The sequence below is a fragment of the Aquarana catesbeiana genome, linkage group LG03, assembly GCF_042186555.1.
Source record: "Aquarana catesbeiana isolate 2022-GZ linkage group LG03, ASM4218655v1, whole genome shotgun sequence".
Lineage (NCBI taxonomy): Eukaryota > Metazoa > Chordata > Amphibia > Anura > Ranidae > Aquarana > Aquarana catesbeiana.
Window position 1 is genome coordinate 632,947,148 of NC_133326.1, and position 20,369 is coordinate 632,967,516.

General features: G+C 43.7%; 1 protein-coding gene across 1 annotated transcript in view; it reads right to left on the minus strand.

Annotated features, from left to right (window-relative positions):
• PTGER1 (prostaglandin E receptor 1) overlaps positions 1 to 16,550 on the minus strand; it is a 30,696-nt gene extending 14,146 nt beyond the window's left edge. The window contains exons 1-2 of the mRNA XM_073622482.1: positions 16,101 to 16,550; positions 12,770 to 13,663 (exon numbers count right to left, since the gene is read on the minus strand). Of these exons, the coding sequence (XP_073478583.1) occupies positions 12,770 to 13,576 (807 nt within the window). The 5' untranslated portion in view covers positions 13,577 to 13,663; positions 16,101 to 16,550. The remainder of the gene's footprint in view (positions 1 to 12,769; positions 13,664 to 16,100) is intronic.
• Between the last annotated feature and the right edge of the window lie 3,819 nt (positions 16,551 to 20,369).

Here is a 20,369-nt window from a genome sequence, read left to right on the forward strand (position 1 = left end):
GACCCAGCAGGGAAGCGTGGTGACGCTTGAGGGGATACCACCGCAAACCTTGGAGGAGCTCAAGGGATTCAGAGTCAGTGAATCAGAGGGTCTAGTGAGAGACCAGGAGCTCAGTGTTAAAGAACTACAAAAGGCAGTTGTAGTGAAGCTGAAAGGACTGTTATGTTTGAGTTAGAAACTGTTAAAGACTGTTGCCATAGGAGACAGCGATCCTGCAAGTGCAGATGTGGCTTCTTGCTGGGGCCTTTTCCTGCACGGCTGTTCTCTTATTGAAGTCTCGGAGTCTGACAATTGAATTTGCAACTATCTAAGGGTGTCCTGGCCCTAACCCTTGTTCCCCCCAAAATACAAAAAGGACTGTTAAGAGAAATAAAAACCTCTTTTACATCGTAGAAGTTTCTGGCACCCAATAACTTTGTCCACCTTGCATCCACCATGCCTCACAACCCACCACATACAGAAGGATGTCAATGACCTTGCTATAGATAGAATAACAAGAGCTGCATATAAAATCGTTTGCAATAAACAGGTTCACCTACCAATATACTGGAAGGTGACTACTACACCCATATAGGGGAGATTTACTAAAACTGGAGCACTCAGAATCTGGAGCAGCTGTGCATAGTAACCAAACAGCATCTAACTTCAGCTTGTTCAATTCAGCTTTGACAATAAAAGCAAGACGCTGATTGATTACTATGCACAGCTTCACCAGATTCTGTGTGCAGCAGTTTTAGTAAATCTCCCCCATAGTAGCAGAGACCTAGCTATCTGGCAATGTGCATGTAAGATATTAACAATAAGAAAAAGCCTTGTCTGTCACTAGGATTCAGATCGAGAAGTTATGGGCAGCTCCCATTAAACAGCCAGAACACAGGAACAATTACCGAATAGTCTCTGCTTCTGGCCTGAATAAAACACAGCGGCGGCTCCTGTATGTGGACATGTGGTCTCAGATCATCTTTCTCTCTCACCAGTTTCCTCTTCTAGGTATTTCAAGCCAGCCTGGCAGTGACAGGAAGTGTTAATACATAATTACATAATGAATATATAGATATTATTTGATTTGTGCATTGCTTTTTTTGGATCCGAGCTCATAATTTGATTTGTTCTGTGTATTAGTTATTGCTGAACTGGGATTATTTTAATCCTAATTATACATAGCTAGTTTATTCACAAATAAAAAAGTGAAGGGCGTCAGCTCCCTACATGTGGATTCTGATGTGATGGGGACACCTAAGATGTGATGTAAAAGGAGCTCTGATGGTGACCCTGATGTAAGGGGAACCAAACCTGAGGTGTAAAATACCTATGATCTATCTATGGGCAGATATGTAATGAAAGATTGGATGATTTATTCAAATTTTGATGAAGATACAATTTTCAGATATATTGGGGAGCTTTAACGTTACTTCCTGTCCCATAGCCAACACAGGCAGGGAAAGGAAATCCCTTTAAATTAAGGAAATCTATTAAATCTCCCCGGTCATCAGAACTAGTACCCCCATTGGAAGATTACCCCTCTATTACTGTTCTGGGGACAACCTAAAATTTTTGTAGCACTACCCACACGTAATTAGCTGACAGTCACTGCGAGCACTTAAAAAAAACACCAGTATGGATACCTTCAGCTCAACTGTGAATTAGTACCAGGAAATAGACACAAAACGATTTAGTGGTAAATGAACTCAATGTACTGGTACGGGTTAGAGTAAGTGATGGTAGAAGCATAAATGAGCATACAGCCTGCCAGACAATGTAATAGCTGTGCCAAAGTAACTTAGAATAGAGTTCCGTACCACTAGACTGGGAGTTACTCATGAAGCAAGCAAAGTCAGCAATAAACAGTGCATATAAGCATTAACTGCAATGTGAATGATAATACTAGTCTAGTCTAGTCTAGTCTGTAGTGCACTCCAGGAAAATGCCAGCGATATGGTATAATGTCCCCTGATAGGTACCTCTTTATAAGCAATGGGTAAATGTCTCTAAGCAGCTGTAAAGGGACAGTCTTTTGTCCTAACTCTTCAGCCAGCTAGCATTAGGGCCCAGTTGTACCGCTGGCGCACATGAGAATAGTCCCAGTCAAGCATGCAGGCAGCAATAAGGCTACTAGAAGGCTGTAAGGTCAGTTCCTAAAGGGTTAAGTCCCTATTGCAGCAGCTAGTAAATCCGCACTGCAGCAGCTTACCAGTCCCACCGATATTGCAGCTCACCATTCAGTCACACACAGTGATTAGTCCATTCTCTGCTCTGCACCCAGGTGACTCTGTCAGCATTCCCAAACTCAGCACACCAAAACCTGCTCAGGACACCGATATGCAGCAGTGCTGGTGCACATTGCACATCGATAAGCACTCTCTGGTCTCCCTCACAGCAAGAGCCTGTGTCCTATGCAGCCTGAGAAAATGCAGCTCTTTACCCTCCTCCTGGCAATCTCCCTCTGGTGGGAAATGCAGTTCACAAGCTCTTAATTACAGTAGAGTTTCTCCTCAGAACTACAATTCCCACAGTGCAGTGCTTCCTGACTCTGAGTCTATTAAACTCTTCCTGCTCAGCAGCTCCCTCCTTTTGCTGATATAGCTGTTAACCACTTCAGCACCACAGAACAGCAGCTACAGAGAGCAGCTGCAGCCAGTGTTTCTCTCACTCTCCATTCTTAGCCAAACACCTGTTTGCATTTGGGATTTTCTTTTACTTTCACTTTTGATAGAAGTAAACAGAACAAGTAGAGAAAGTGGATCTTCCTAACAGGGACACAGACAGCAATAAAAGCCTAACAGCTGTTCTCAAAGGTGTAGTACTGTCAGGGAAGTTCTAAGCTTCTCCCTATAAGCATATCATTTCTTTGCGCTTAAAAGCACAAATACAACTCTCTTATATAATGCCGGGAAAGTGCGCTTTGTATGTCTCTCAGTAACACAAACAGATGCTGGTATCACACTGAGCTCAGCAGAATCCTGCCTTGAATGCTTTTTACTCCTTTATTTATACTGTCAACATGAATGAACAAAGAAAAGTGGTGGCTTCAGAATCAGCCAATCAGACACTTGTATTCTTTCAAAGGAACCAATCACACACATGTGTATATTTCAAATAGAAATGCAGTAGTGACGTGTGCAGATGGCCGTGTGCAAAGCAACGCGGCAAGCACATGGTTCTGAACACGATCGTGTGCACATTCCCACTGCTACCAATGATGCGAGCCATACTCTATCATGGCTCAGTGGGGCATAATTTTGTATGGTTATGCTATGGTTCCCATGTACGCAGATCTGCTTACTTAGGAGTTTAAATGTGGTCGCCATGGAGTGGCCAGTCCCTTGGTGATGCATAAACAAACATCCTTAAAAGAGCAAACAGATCCGCCGTGTCCACGGGAAGGTTTCCGCAGCCAATGGTCTTCCACCAGCGTCTGTACAGTATGTGCGAATTCCCTCGCTTGAGCGTATTACAGCAAAACAAGCATTGGGGGGCATCTGACAACATACATTAATAAAAATTTCAACAACAGTACGCCCGTGTGAACAAGGCTTTATTGTTATTATTTCACATGCACAGTGCCAGATAGCTAGGTCGGTTTTATTGTATCTGTGTAGTTATCACCTTGCAATTTACTATTATGTGATCCTCTTTATTAAAATAGAGTTTATATGCAGCTTCTGTTACCATGGATAACGGTTGTCCTGTCTGGGATTCTTTAGCTAAATTTAGCTCAGGCCTCAGTAAACAACATAGGGCAGGGCCATGTTAGGCATCAGACGACCCATAGGTAGCTAGAGGTCCAGCTGCATGGCAGATTAGAAACTGGGACTGAGAAGCAGAGTAGATAGGCTGACAATGAGTTCCAGTGTCACTCACACCACAGACTTTGTCAGTAAGAAGCTGCATTCAAGGTTGGTCGAGTGCCTGTTGAAGGGTCGCCACATCACCACTGACCCAGCATTCAGTTCTTCAAAACCAAAACAAACGCTGCACATGCAATCATCTCCCAGGGGCTCCTGCAACTAGACTTTTGTTGCCACTTTCATCTGGAGGTATCTTTTTTCTTTTTTAGCAGCTTCCTGTCTGCCCTATAGCAGTTTTATGGCTACAGGGCGGCAACTGTGCGCTGGATTATGTACATATACGTAATTCCGGACTTCCACCTGCACGGGCCATCGGCGGGTTGCTTCTACTGTGATAATTCACAGCAGAAGCCGATCTGCGGGTGCCAGGCACTGGATTTCCTCTGGCACCCACCGATCGTCGGCATTACACAGAGAACTGAGATATGCCCGAGGAAGCATATCTCAGTTCTGACAGTGGTGAAGAAGGAATGGATTCTGTGTTTTTAGCAGAGACTAGAATCCATTACTTCCCCTAGTAAAAGCAGCACATAGTTAACACACAAACACAGGCTAGGCACACAGTTAACCCCTTAATCACCCTAGATGTTAAGCCATTCCCAGCCAGTGTCATTAGTACAGTGACAGCGCATATTTTTAGCACTGATCAATGTATTAGTGTCCCTGGTTCCAGGCAAAGTGTCAGTTAGTATCAGAATGTCCTCCCCAATATTGCAGTCCTGTTATAAGTCACTGATCGCTACCATTACTAGTATGAAAAAAACAAATAGATAAAAATTCCATAAATATATTCCATAGTTTGTAAACGTTATAATGTTCGTGTAAACCAATCAATAGGCGCTTATTGGGATTTTGTTTACCAAAAATATGTAGTAGAATACATACTGGCCTAAATTTATGAAGAAATTTGATTTTTTACATTTTTTTATAGGATATGTTTTACAGCAAAAAGTAAACATTTTTAAAATTATTTTATAGGATATGTTTAATAGCAGAAAGTAAAAAAAAAATTTTTTTTCAAAATTGTCTGGATTTTTTCATTTATAGCACAAAAAAAAACCACAGTGGTGATCAAATACCAACAAAAGAAAGCTCTATGTCTGCGAAACAAAAATGACATAAACGTTATTTGGGTACAGTGTTGCACGACCATGCAACTGTCAGTCAAAGTAACACAGCGCCGTATCGCAAAAAATGGCCTGGTCATGATGGGGGATAATCATTCAGAGGTCAAGTGGTTAAATAAGTGTATAGATTCTCTCGGGTATATGTGCACAACTTCACTAAGACTCCTGTTGTGTTCATTTTCTAATGGCATATGTTTGTATAATGGATGAATGTGCTATTATTAATCTTTTTACACTACAGGAAAATGTCATCTGGCCGCACAGAGGATCAGCAGACTGTAAAGCTAAGATAGTAAAAGATAAAGCGAATTGGCTTCAGCTCTGTTCTCTACCCGCAGAAGAACCCCCCCCCCCACTGACACACTTCGCACATGTGGGGCTTAATGCCTCTGTGATCAACCTGCATACGGGCAAATTGCAATGGGGGGTCCTCTATGGGTGGAAAACTGAGCCAAAGCCAATGTTCATTATTTTTTACTATTTCAGCTTTGCAGTCTGTTGATCCTAAGTGGGGCCGGGCACCATTTTCTTGTAGTCTAAGCTGAGCCTGACGAGCCTTACATGCTGACCAACACCAGCATACAGTGTCACTAGCCACAGGATTTACCTCCTGGAGCATTAAAGCAGTGCTGTTTTTTAGTTTAGTGTTGCCTACATTATTAACCTTTTATTATATAGACACTATTTTTTTTTTTTTTTTACAATAGCCTATTACATAGGTACATAGGCTATAGCTGAACAGTGTTCATTTTGGCAGCAAATTTCAATGTAATTTTAGGCTTACACACGGTCGGATTTTCCGATGGAAAATGTCCGATTGGAGCGTGTTGTCGGAAATTCCGACCGTGTGTGGGCTCCATCGGACATTTTCCATCGGATTTTCCGACACACAAAGTTGGAGAGCAGGAGATAAAATTTTCCGACAACAAAATCCGTTGTCGGAAATTCCGATCGTGTGTACACAAATCCGACGGACAAAGTGCCACGCATGCCCAAAATAAATAAAGAGATGAAAGCTATTGGCCACTGCCCTGTTTATAGTCCCGACGTACGTGTTTTACGTCACCGCGTTTAGAACGATCGGATTTTCCGACAACTTTGTGTGACCGTGTGTATGCAAGACAAGTTTGAGCCAACATCCGTCTGAAAAAATCCTAGGATTTTGTTGTCGGAATGTCCGAACAAAGTCCGACCGTGTGTACGGGGCATAAGTCTTAGGACTAAAATGGCATTTTAGTTTTAGTGCCATTTTAGTCTTCTGCAATTGCTTAGTTTTAGTCGTATTTAATCGACTAAATCTCCAGTACATTTTAGTCGACTAAAACTCATTTTAGTTGTCTAAAATCAAATGGGTGTAGTTAAATTGTAATGCATTAGTTAAAATTTCTCTACAATTTCCAAACTCATTATATACTGCTGGAGTGAAAAATCGAATATATTATTATTTATGGTATTGAGGTATAAACATGCACTACAGATAAGTGTTAATTTTGAAGTCAAATTTCAATTTAGTTTTAGTCTTATGTCTTGTACACACGGTCGGACATTGATCGGACATTCCGACAACAAAATCCATGGATTTTTTCCGACGGATGTTGGCTCAAACTTGTCTTGCATACACACGGTCACACAAAGTTGTCGGAAAATCCGATCGTTCTGAACGCGGTGATGTAAAACACGTACGTCGGGGCTATAAACGGGGCAGTAGCCAATAGCTTTCGTCTCTTAATTTATTCTGAGCATGCGTGGCACTTTGTGTGTCGGATTTGTGTACACACGATCGGAATTTCCGACCACGGATTTTGTTGTCCGAAAATTTTATAGCAAGCTCTCAAACTTTGTGTGTCGGAAATTCCGATGGAAAATGTGTGATGGAGCCCACACATGGTCAGAATTTCCGACAACAAGGTCCTATCACACATTTTCCGTCGGAAAATCCGACTGTGTGTACGGGGCATTAGTCTTTTGACTAAAATGCCATTTTAGTTTTAGTCGTATTTTAGTCGACTTATATAGTATTCTTTAGTCGACTTAAATGTTTTAGTCATTTTAGTCGCCAAAATTAACGCTGTAGCTGAAAAGCAATATTAGCTGCAGCGCAGCTTATCTATTATCTTGCACAGGAATCCCAATATGTTATATAGTCTGCAATGGCAATGGAATACATGTAGATAAGTAGCTGTAGAGCTTTGGGCTTAGCAGAGGTTAGTGATTGGCCTGCTTCAGAGCCTCAGATTCCTCTGCTGTCCCCATCCTATACTGTCATATACAACTATTGCTGATGTTTCCAGAGTATTCCTTTCTCTAACCCCCCCCCCCCCCCCCCCCCCCCCCCCGGATAGAGAACACCAGTTATCAGAATAAATCACTGAACTTCTGTTGAGTATGTGAAGAATGAGAAAACCCCGAAAGAAAGTTCAGGGATAAAAATGGAGAGAATTTTCAGTCTAGGAGGGAAGGGAGCACTGAGAGGACAAAGCAGTGCCCCTTCCACATTGAGGGAAAACAGACATACCGACCGGACAGACAGCGGGATACCTGGACTCTGAGGACAGAACTGATGTTGCTCCATGGTGTTATCTAACAGTAAACCTACTAACCAAATTACAACGTAAAGTTAGGTTTACAAGCGATCTTCGATTGATTACTTTTCAGAAGCGTTTGATGGGCAGTAAGAAGCGGCGATATGTTGCCTCCTCTCTGCCTGTATTAACCCTGCAAATGCTTCATCATCATGCTGCAATCATAAGCATTGCACATGGTTACAGGCCAGGTGGTTGCGGTACAGCTCTCTTCACTTGAACAGGTCATGTTTGCTGGTGGTACTGACCACTAAATACAACAGGTGAGACCACTTCTGCTGTGGTATATGTACAACCCCATCCGACTGCCCTCAACTGCAAGTGTAAATGAGCCCTAAATAAGTTAATGACCAGTGGGAACCAGTCTCCTCCCTGTGTATTCCTCCATACATCAGTGTCAGTCTCTCTATATATTCCTCTGTACATCAGTGTCAGTCTCTCTATATATCCCTCCATACATCAGTGTCAGTCTCTCTATATATCCCTCCATACATCAGTGTCAGTCTTTCTATATATCCCTCCGTACATCAGTGTCAGTCTCTCTATATATCCCTCCGTACATCAGTGTCAGTCTCCCTATATATCCCTCCATACATCAGTGTCAGTCTCTCTATATATTCTTCCATACATCAGTGTCAGTCTCTCTATATATTCCTCTGTACATATGTGTCAGTCTCTCTATATATCCCTCCATACATCAGTGTCAGTCTCTCTATATATCCCTCCATACATCAGTGTCAGTCTTTCTATATATCCCTCTATACATCAGTGTCAGTCTCTCTATATATTCCTCCGTACATCAGTGTCAGTCTTTCTATATATCCCTCTATACATCAGTGTCAGTCTCTCTATATATTCCTCCATACATCAGTGTCAGTCTTTCTATATATCCCTCCGTACATCAGTGTCAGTCTCTCTATATATCCCTCCGTACATCAGTGTCAGTCTCCCTATATATCCCTCCATACATCAGTGTCAGTCTCTCTATATATCCCTCCATACATCAGTGTCAGTCTCTCTATATATTCCTCCGTACATCAGTGTCAGTCTTTCTATATATCCCTCCATACATCAGTGTCAGTCTCTCTATATATCCCTCCGTACATCAGTGTCAGTCTCTCTATATATTCCTCTGTACATATGTGTCAGTCTCTCTATATATCCCTCCATACATCAGTGTCAGTCTCTCTATATATCCCTCCATACATCAGTGTCAGTCTCTCTATATATTCCTCCGTACATCAGTGTCAGTCTTTCTATATATCCCTCCATACATCAGTGCCAGTCTCTCTATATATTCCTCCGTACATCAGTGTCAGTCTCTCTATATATTCCTCTGTACATATGTGTCAGTCTCTCTATATATCCCTCCATACATCAGTGTCAGTCTCTCTATATATCCCTCCATACATCAGTGTCAGTCTTTCTATATATCCCTCTATACATCAGTGTCAGTCTCTCTACATATTCCTCCGTACATCAGTGTCAGTCTTTCTATATATCCCTCTATACATCAGTGTCAGTCTCTCTATATATCCCTCCATACATCAGTGTCAGTCTCTCTATATATTCCTCCGTACATCAGTGTCAGTCTCTCTATATAGTCCTCCGTACATCAGTGTCAGTCTCTCTATATATTCCTCCGTACATCAGTGTCAGTCTCTCTATATATCCCTCCATACATCAGTGTCAGTCTCTCTATATATCCCTCCGTACATCAGTGTCAGTCTCTCTATATATACCTCCATACATCAGTGTCAGTCTCTCTATATATCCCTCCGTACATCAGTGTCAGTCTTTCTATATATCCCTCCGTACATCAGTGTCAGTCTCTCTATATATCCCTCCGTACATCAGTGTCAGTCTCCCTATATATCCCTCCATACATCAGTGTCAGTCTCTCTATATATCCCTCCGTACATCAGTGTCAGTCTCTCTATATATCCCTCCATACATCAGTGTCAGTCTCTCTATATATCCCTCCGTACATCAGTGTCAGTCTTTCTATATATCCCTCCGTACATCAGTGTCAGTCTCTCTATATATCCCTCGTACATCAGTGTCAGTCTCCCTATATATCCCTCCATACATCAGTGTCAGTCTCTCTATATATCCCTCCATACATCAGTGTCAGTCTCTCTATATATTCCTCCGTACATCAGTGTCAGTCTTTCTATATATCCCTCCATACATCAGTGTCAGTCTCTCTATATATCCCTCCGTACATCAGTGTCAGTCTCTCTATATATTCCTCTGTACATATGTGTCAGTCTCTCTATATATCCCTCCATACATCAGTGTCAGTCTCTCTATATATCCCTCCATACATCAGTGTCAGTCTCTCTATATATTCCTCCGTACATCAGTGTCAGTCTTTCTATATATCCCTCCATACATCAGTGCCAGTCTCTCTATATATTCCTCCGTACATCAGTGTCAGTCTCTCTATATATTTCCTCTGTACATATGTGTCAGTCTCTCTATATATCCCTCCATACATCAGTGTCAGTCTCTCTATATATCCCTCCATACATCAGTGTCAGTCTTTCTATATATCCCTCTATACATCAGTGTCAGTCTCTCTACATATTCCTCCGTACATCAGTGTCAGTCTTTCTATATATCCCTCTATACATCAGTGTCAGTCTCTCTATATATCCCTCCATACATCAGTGTCAGTCTCTCTATATATCCCTCCATACATCAGTGTCAGTCTCTCTATATATTCCTCCGTACATCAGTGTCAGTCTCTCTATATAGTCCTCCGTACATCAGTGTCAGTCTCTCTATATATTCCTCCGTACATTAGTGTCAGTCTCTCTATATATTCCTCCGTACATCAGTGTCAGTCTCTCTATATATCCCTCCATACATCAGTGTCAGTCTCTCTATATATCCCTCCGTACATCAGTGTCAGTCTCTCTATATATCCCTCCATACATCAGTGTCAGTCTCTCTATATATCCCTCCGTACATCAGTGTCAGTCTCTCTATATATTCCTCCGTACATCAGTGTCAGTCTCTCTATATATTCCTCCGTACATATGTGTCAGTCTCTCTATATATCCCTCCATACATCAGTGTCAGTCTCTCTATATATCCCTCCATACATCAGTGTCAGTCTCTCTATATATCCCTCCATACATCAGTGTCAGTCTTTCTATATATCCCTCTATACATCAGTGTCAGTCTCTCTATATATTCCTCCATACATCAGTGTCAGTCTCTCTATATAGTCCTCCGTACATCAGTGTCAGTCTCTCTATATATTCCTCCGTACATCAGTGTCAGTCTCCCTATATATCCCTCCATACATCAGTGTCAGTCTCTCTATATATTCCTCCATACATCAGTGTCAGTCTCTCTATATATTCCTCTGTACATCAGTGTCAGTCTCTCTATATATTCCTCTGTACATCAGTGTCAGTCTCTCTATATATTCCTCCATATATCAGTGTCAGTCTCTCTATATATTCCTCCATACATCAGTGTCAGTCTCTCTATATATTCCTCCGTACATCAGTGTCAGTCTCCCTATATATCCCTCCGTACATCAGTGTCAGTCTCTCTATATATTCCTCCATACATCAGTGTCAGTCTCTCTATATATTCCTCTGTACATCAGTGTCAGTCTCTCTATATATTCCTCTGTACATCAGTGTCAGTCTCTCTATATATTCCTCCATATATCAGTGTCAGTCTCTCTATATATTCCTCCATACATCAGTGTCAGTCTCTCTATATATTCCTCCGTACATCAGTGTCAGTCTCCCTATATATCCCTCCATACATCAGTGTCAGTCTCTCTATATATTCCTCCATACATCAGTGTCAGTCTCTCTATATATTCCTCTGTACATCAGTGTCAGTCTCTCTATATATTCCTCTGTGCATCAGTGTCAGTCTCTCTATATATTCCTCCATATATCAGTGTCAGTCTCTCTATATATTCCTCCGTACATCAGTGTAAGTCTCTCTATATATTCCTCCATACATCAGTGTCATTCTCTCTATATATTCCTCCATACATCAGTGTAAGTCTCTCTATATATTCCTCCATACATCAGTGTCATTCTCTCTATATATTCCTCCATACATCAGTGTCAGTCTCTCTATATATCCCTCCATACATCAGTTTCAGCCTCTCTATATATTTCTTACTGTTATCAGTTAGCATTGTTCTCTTCTCTCTCTGTGGACTATAGAACATTCCCCGATATGTTATGGAGAAGAGGAAAGGTGGAAGTGTTTAGTAGTCTTGCCCTGAGGAGACAACACTGCTTCTTCATATAGAGTCCAGTGAGGGAGCATTGTCACCATTGGACAGGAAATGTGTTACTGGCAGAAACACCCGGGACAAATAGAGGAGAAAAATTCTGAAAAAAAAAAAAAAAAACGAATACAGCCACCATGTGTAAGAACTGGTAAGCGGCAATAGATTACATTTTTTTTTCCTGGGTCTGGATATACTTTAAATGACTTGCTAAAGCTTGGGCAAAGAGAAGGTTTTAATGACCTTTTGTTCATACCGGAACTGCCTTTCTTTCTAGAAAAGTCAATGTGAGCGCCGAAGCAGCTTGACGTAGAAAGGCATTTGCAGGTCAGATGCATCTATGGAGGAAGTCAAAAGCATCTCAAACTGATCTGAAAAGGAAAGAAACGGAATGCACCTTGAAAGTTTCCTGCATTTTCTCAACTACTACAAGTCCTTAATGTAAGCCCTTGTTTGTTCTCATTACCGCAGAAGTGGTTGTTTTTCTTTTTCAATGTTTCCTGCCAGACATAAATGTCATCAATAATCACGCAGAAAGTGGTAATTGCCTGCTTTTCAAATCATCTCTAATCCCCTCCAGCAGACATGGCAGATTTTCCTGTTTTATTCCAGTAAAACCCATACTCATTAAAAGTGCTTTTCCCCTTTCTTGATAAAGTGTAGAAAACTGAACCTTTGATGGATTGGCCACATCAATGGGTGGCTTATAAATTTATTTTTTTGCAGTTTATTCTTTTTTAAATTACATGCAATTTTTCCAAAAATATTTGTTAGGTTAGTTTTTGGGGGTTGTAATTTTACTTTGTGGCACATTATAATTATATAGGTTCCATATCCATTGTTATAAATAAATTCTATTAGGAATCGTGAACTACAATCAATCAAATCATGACTATTTTAGAAGGGGAGTCAGCCAGTATATAATGGAAAAGAACCTACCAGCAGAGGGCTCCAGCACACACATGACACCAGAGTGATTGCCAAAAGCTGTACCATCATCTCCAAATCATGGGAACGGGCTCCCCGACGGTGTCTTCTGCGCTCCCCTCCGGATGTTCTCTTAATCCGAGCTCTCAGTAAAGTAACTCCAACTATCATGTTGCATATCAGAGCAGCAGCCAGGGATCCCAAACCTAATCCAGAAAACAGTAAGCAAAATCCGGGGGGCTCCTGCAAAAAGCACCAGGTTCCTGAAGGTTGTAACCCATACGTTCCATAACCAATAAATGGAAGGGTGGACACCAGAAGAGCTACTGCCCAGGTCAAGGCCAAGCTTATCCGTGCTCGGTTGTGAGTAACCATAATAGAATGCCAGAGAGGTCTTGTAAGTCCAAGGCAACGTTCACATGCCATGAGAAGGCCAAGAAAGAGTGGAGAAAGGCCAAAGAACACCATACAGCATCCGAGAAACTGACATCCAGCCATTGATATTCCTCCATGGGAGTAGAGCCACAGAACGAAGGATCCTGCGATGACATGTCCAGCCAAGTCTGTCAATAAAAGACCTGAGGCTAAGAGGAGGAACTGCGCTCTGGAACGTCGGAGGCGTCGAGAGTGGGAATATGCCCGAGCAAGGATCCAGAGACCAAGAGCATTGGATAACGCTCCTATTGCCATAGAGAGGGATGGAAGGAGTGGGGTAGATGATGTGGAACGAGGTGGTGCGGTGGTATAGGAAGGAGAGGTTGGGGGCCAAGGAGAGATCATTGAGAAAAAAGAAGAGTTGGAATGTATAGGTGGGGACATTAGAGGGTGACAAGCTAAGGGGAAGCAGTGATGGGGCTGTGGAGAATGAAAGATGCGGCAGTAATTTTCAATATGTGCGGAGGGAAACTTTCCAGGGGGATGGATGTTGGACCAATTAAGAAGATAGGTGTAGAGATGTCATCAACATTATGAACATGAGGAGGAAGTTGGAGGAAAAGAAAAAAAAAACAAAAAACAAAGTTAAATTATTTCTTAATTATTAACAGCAACTTTTCTCAACACACAGGTATTACCACTAAAATCCATAAAAATCTATAATCCCAACGCTTATGCAAGTTTATTACTTTTGCTATACAAAGTGGAGTTCCACCCATTTTTGTGTTTATTAAAAGTCAGCAGCTACAAAAAGTGTAGCTGCTGACGTTTATTAAACACACACTCACCTGTCCCACGGTCCAGCAATGTTCTCCTCCTCTCCTCTCCGCAGCTCTGGCATCACTAATGTGCGCACCCGACTGTGACAGCTTGCGGCTTCATAGCCGGGTGCGCACTGCGCTGCATGTCCTGAGTGGCCGGGCAATCTTCTGGGACACGTCACAGGTCCCAGAAGATTGCCTGGCCAGGGAGGGAGGGGCTGCCTAGGCAAACCGAGTGGAAATGGGAGCTGGGTACCTGTAAAAACTAGGTATCCGCCCCCCCCCCCCCCCCCAAAAAAAAAAAAAATGACATGCCAAACGTGGCATGTCAGGGGGTCAGGATTCCTTAAAGCGGAAGTTCTTTGGGAAACCTGGCATACTATAATACAGGGCTCTCCAAACTGTCTAAGCAAAGGGCCAGTTTACAGTCCTTCAGGCTTTAGGGGGCCAGACTTTGGCCAGTAGAAGTAGAAAATGGCACAGCATCAATGCCCCTTCAATGGTTTTAATGGAAGGAATAGTGCTCCATCGGTGTCAGTTGGTGGAATAGTGCCACAAGGGCCAGATAAAGGCAAGTGAAGGTCCATGCTATAACATGTCAGAAAAATGACACATTTCGTAAAGAGCATTATTCACGTATGGACATACAGGTTCTTCACACTGATACAAATCTGATGTGATCCGAAATTCATAGATTCGCATGTCATCTGAAAATACATTGTTTTCCATGACGGCCGTTCACGTGGATTTTGATCCAGTTAAAAAAAATGGGTCCTGTGCGAGTTTAGTGCAGGTGCTGTGCAAATTTAATCTCCAGCTATGCCCAGTCCCCTCAGAAATTGCATTAAATTCGCACCTGTCAAAACACAAATCGCACTATAAAATCGAACCAATTTGCACTGAATCAGTGTGAACCGAGCCTAAGTGTCCAATGGAAACTATCTGTATAATGCTTTTTGTCTCGGGATATTTTTTAAAGTTATGAATGAAATTTTACTACGTTACTATGGACACTGTTCAAAGATTGAAAGTGTTTTTTTTTTTTTGCAAATAAAAAAAAAATCAGATTTATATTAAAAAAAAAAAAAAAAAAAGATCCAATGTATTACTTTTACCTTTAATATGGGACTCCAAAAGATGTAATTGATAATCTGCACATATGACCGTTCTAGGTCTAGGACAATGATCACCTTCGATGTAGACACATCAAAAGCTACGCTTAGGTGACCACTACATAGATACCTGCTGTTAGTTGTGTTAAAAATTTCCTTCATGATAACAAGGAAAATGTAAAGTAGTTTTAATGTGGCCACTGTTCAGAGATTCAGGCTGGGTTCACACTATCTTCGCATGCGGCTCGCAGCAGGAGTCCGGTTCGTCTCCATTCACTATTTTAGATGGGGTTTCAGCCCCGAATTTTTGTCTGAATTCGGACCCGAAACGGACCAAAAGATGCACCGGAGATATTTGAACCAGCTCCATAGAAAGCCGGTCAAAATCACCTGCTATTGTGAATTGGATGCAGGTTGCCAGTTGTGAACCCAGCCTTAAAGTTCTAAAACATTATTTTTTTCAAAACTTTTTTTTTTTTTTTCTTATAAATGTAAAAAAAAAGATACAAAGTGCTAGTTTTACCTTTTTAATTGGGCTCCAAAAGATGTAATTCCCTAAATATTATTCTGCATCTACAATCATCTAGGACCCTCTCCCCTCTGATAAAGACACAACAAACGCTAAGCTTAAGATGACCATTACGTAAATAACTGCCTAAGTTATGTTTAAATTTCCTCTATGACAAAAAGGAAAATGTGAATATATCCCTCAGAAAACAATAGATCCTTCTACAGCCTGAAAAGACATTATGAAACAAGTTATAAATACTCGATGATTATTTTCCTGTCATGCCTTACAATCCTAAAGATACTTAATAAAGGATATCATTATTTCATTGAATATTGAACACCTGCTCGAGACCTCATAAACAGGTTCATTTAGAAACATGTCAGATTTTTTTTTCTGTAACCCATCAGATTTTGTGTATTATCCTGAAATGTCATATTTATCAAGATTGTTAGGTTGTCCTTGTGGGTTACAGTATGTCACCTACCATGGTTTTACGTTTTTTTCAATCTTCCGGTAACACTCACCTCTTTTTGGGACGTCTCGGATCTCTGTTGGGTACGTCTTGTTCTTCCTTGAGTGACAGTCCTGGGGTGTGTCCGCTTTAGCCACAGTCCATGATGTATTTGTCTTATTTCACTTTTGCTGATTACAGAAAAGTCCTACCGTGTTCTTCTCAGTTACACTTGTGTCTCTTTCCTGTCAGTGGTTTCTTGCCAAACACCCCCTTCTTCTTCTTCTTCTTCTTCTTCTTCTTCTAACCCCTTGGTGTCTTAACTCATTCCATTGTGTGTACTTGTATGTCCCTTGTCTGAGCTCCACTCTTCCTATCTCAGGCACGCTATCTTCTTGTGCTTCTCTCATCCTCCCCTGGATGGTGCCTCCTCCTCCTCCTCCTTCCACAAGGACCAGGAGAAGGGTGAGAGAATGGGGCGAGAAAAGAAAGACAAAAGGAGGAAAAGTAGTGATGAGATAGGAGATAAGAAAGAACATTTTAAAAGCTTTTTACTTAAATCTCAACTCCAGGCAAATATAAAAGTCACAGATCAGTGAAGCTCTCTATTAATTAACACATTATTACATGTATTTTTTAAGCAATTACTAGAACTATCTGAATTTTACCGAGTATCAGTCCCCTGTGCAGCACAGCCCAGACTTGGAGATGGAGAAGCCGCATAGTGCTCATGCACTAACAAGGAACATGCTGATAGGAGGAGAGAACAAGTGATGGGCTCATAGGTCTGCAGCCTCTCTTTTCTGTCTAGGTACATTCTGGTGATGGGACAAGATCTGTAAGTGTTACTTACAGTCTAAATCCATTTTTTTAATTCTTATTTTAAAGAATACGTAAACTTCTTTTAAGTTTTGTAAAAAGAATTGGAGACGGATTAAAACACCTGCCGGGTTTTTATTGTTGTTTGTGTCCCCGTTACAGAGATTCACCCTCTCGATTTGTCATGTTTAAAGTGATACTAAAGTCTTGTTTTTTTTTCGTTAAAACTAATAAACATGTTATACTTACCTGCTCTGTGCAGTGGTTTTGCAGAGCAGCCCAGATCCTCCTCTTTTCAGGTCCCTCTTCGGTGCTTCTGGCCCCTCCCTACTGTTGAGTGCTCCCCACAACAAGCAGCTTGCTATGGGGGCACCTGTCCCGAGCCGCAGCTCCCTCTGTCCATTCAGCCACAGAGCCACAGCTCGGCCCCAACCCCTCTCTCTACTCATTGGCTCATTAAGTTTGATTGACAGCAGTGGGAGCCGATGGCACCCCGCTGCTGTCTCAGCCAATGAGGAGGGAGAGTCCTGGACAGCCCCTGCGCCCCTTGTGGACCGGCCGACACTAGTCAGTAGTAAGAGATGCAGATTGCAATGGTCAGTAGTGAGGCAGATTTTAGGGGCCAGTAGTAAGTGGGTGGGGGGGGTGACAACATTTTTGAGATGTTATGGTTAGCCAGAAATGCCACTTTAATAACAAATGAAAGAAGATACCAGTCACATAGGGAGTGCATTGTTTCATGGGTCAGCAGACTAATACACTTCCAGTGTGACAAACGGGAGAATGAGGCATGTGTAAGGTGCTTTTACTGGGGAGGGGAGGAAGGTTTAGGTGAGTAGGGGAGAGGTGAACTGAGGGGGAGGTGGGTGGGAGTTGCTGTAACCTGGGGGGGGGTTAGGTGGGTGACAGGGAGACACAGTGATTAGGAAGGGATAGAGGGAGGTGCTATACCTGAAAGAGAGATGGTGAGGCAGTATGAGGGGTAGGTGAGGCGGTATGGGGAGTAGGTGAGGCAGTATGGTAAACAGTGGCGGCCCATCCATAGAGGGCACATGGGTGCCGCCCCCCCCATCCATGTGTCCGGCCCCCTGATCTACATACACGGTGCCGGACCATGGATTCCAATGGGGGGTGGGAGTTTCTTTGAAGCCCATGATTAAAGCCAGAGGCTCTAATAAGCTTCAAAAAAGGGTGGGCTCCGGGCGCAGAGCACTGCGCTCGAAGCCCACCCACTTGTGTGAGATAGCGAATGAATATTCGCTATTTTCACACTAAAACTCCTCCCCGCCAATCAGGAAGCGGGTCTGAGACCTGTTTTCCGATTGGCCAAAATGTCAGGCGATCCTATTGGACACCTAATGCTTAGGAGGAAAAGAGTGTAGACGCACGGCGGAAGCCGCTGGAGGAGCGGACACCGGAACCGCTGCTCACACCTCGCCACTTGCAGTGCTGGAGGGGACACCAGAGCCGCTGCTCGCACTTCACCGTGCTGGAGGGGACACCATACCTGCTGCCCACACCTTGCCACCCGCCGTGCTGGAGGGGACACCAGAGCTGCTGCTAGCACCTCAACCACACATTGCGCTGGAGGGGACACCAGAGCCACTGCTCGCACCTCGCTACCCGCCGTGCTGGAGGAGCGGAAACCAGAGCAGTTGCTTGCACCTTGCCACACGCCGTGCTGGAGGGGACACCAGAGCCGCTGCCTGCACCTCGCCACCTAGATGGGGCCCGTCCGCCATGCTGGAGGGGACACTGGAGCAGCTGCCCGCTAGTTCGCTAGTGGGGGGTTTGGTAGTGCTGTGCCGCCAGGGGGGTGGTTGTTTGCCGCCCCCCCCACTGATGGAAAAGTAGGTGGGGTGGTATGGTAGAGTAGGTGAGACAGTATGGTAAAGTAGGTGAGGCATAATGGGGGGTGGGTGAAGCAATATGGTAAAGTAGGTGGGGCGGTATGGGGGGTGGGTGAGGCAGTATGAGGGGTAGGTGAGGCAGTAGGTGAGGTGGTGGGGAGTGAGGTGGATAGACATTTTTACAGATACCAGCAGCAGGAGATTTAGCTCACCTGAGTCCATCAGTGCCGCTGGTCAGCCTGGAACATCTGTGCAGAGCCTGCCCTGTGTTTCAGTTTCCTGCCTGCAGTGATGTTCACTCCCTGGCGGGGTAAGTCTGATGGAAGATGTTCTGTCTTTGCGCTCCTCCTTCTCTGAATGTCGGGGCCTGGGGGGATGTCCTAGCAACCAATCACTTGCTTGCTTATTTGCCCCCAGGTCCTCAACTTTCAGAGAAGGAGGAGGACAAGAACAGAGGAAGGTCTGGGGACCACACCGCTGCTGCCGCTCAGCCTATATTCTCTGACAGATCTGATTTCTGAGGCTGAGCGGTGCGGCTCCATGTGGCAGTACTCATGCAGCAGGTGCTCATTCCTGTGCAATAAGGGCTCATTCCTATTCAGCAGCTGCTAATTCCCGTTCAGCAAGTGCTAATGCCAATGCGCATGTGCAGAGTCACAGATCAAGATGAGCAAGGACTGGAATAGGTATGCGCAATTGCGCATCTGTGCGAGTGTGTGTGCGCACACGCATCCATAGATTCTGGCTCCCAGCAGCCTATTTAAACTGAGAGTCTGCCTTGCTTCAGTGCTGGATTGTCTTCAGCTTTGGTTCCTGTACTCCTGACTCTTATTTATGTCTGCTGACCTTATTCCTGACCCGGCTACGTCTGACAACTCTCTTGGATCACCCCTGCCTGCTATATCTGCTCCTTGCTTATGTTACCGACCCTGGCTTGGATTTTTAACTTTGGCTTCGCCTCCTGATTGGTACCCCACCACCAGCACGTTACCAACTTCTGCCTGTTCCCGACCTTGCAACTGATCCTGATTCTGCACCTGTCTGCCTGGCTCCCGCTGAACAAGGCTTGTGATCAGACTCCACGCCACCACTGGAAGGACTCCTGTGTCTTCAAGTTACAGCTCACTTCCACAGCTGCCAGTCACCTGCACCCTTCCACTGCCCTAGCAGTCCCTGTCTCCACTACCAGGGGTGCTTGGACAGGAATTGTGCAAGAGTCCGCCCTCATCATCTCGGGCTCCACAGTAAGGTACGTGACAAGCATGTACTAATGGGGTATTTGGGCACGGTGCTCTGGGGGGGTTCAGACCCCCCAACCCCCCCTTATCTATGTCCCTGCGGCAGAGAGTAGGGAAATTAGCGGCCGTGGCTGCACCCTTGGCGGCAGTGCAACCTAGGAGGCTGCCTAGTTTACTTAGCAGTATCGCCAGCCCTGGCTATTAGTACTTATGACAGAGAACACTTAGCCTGGCCCTTTGCGTCCCGCTCCCAGTCCATTTAGACCAGTGGTCTCTAAACTGTGGCCCTGGGGCCAGATGCGGCCCCTTGCTTGCCTTTATCCGACCCTTGAGGCATTATTCCTGCCACTGACACCAACAATGGGGGCACTATTCCTTCATCACAGCAATGATGGGTCATAATTCCTTCCACTGAAAAAAAAAATAGGGCACTAA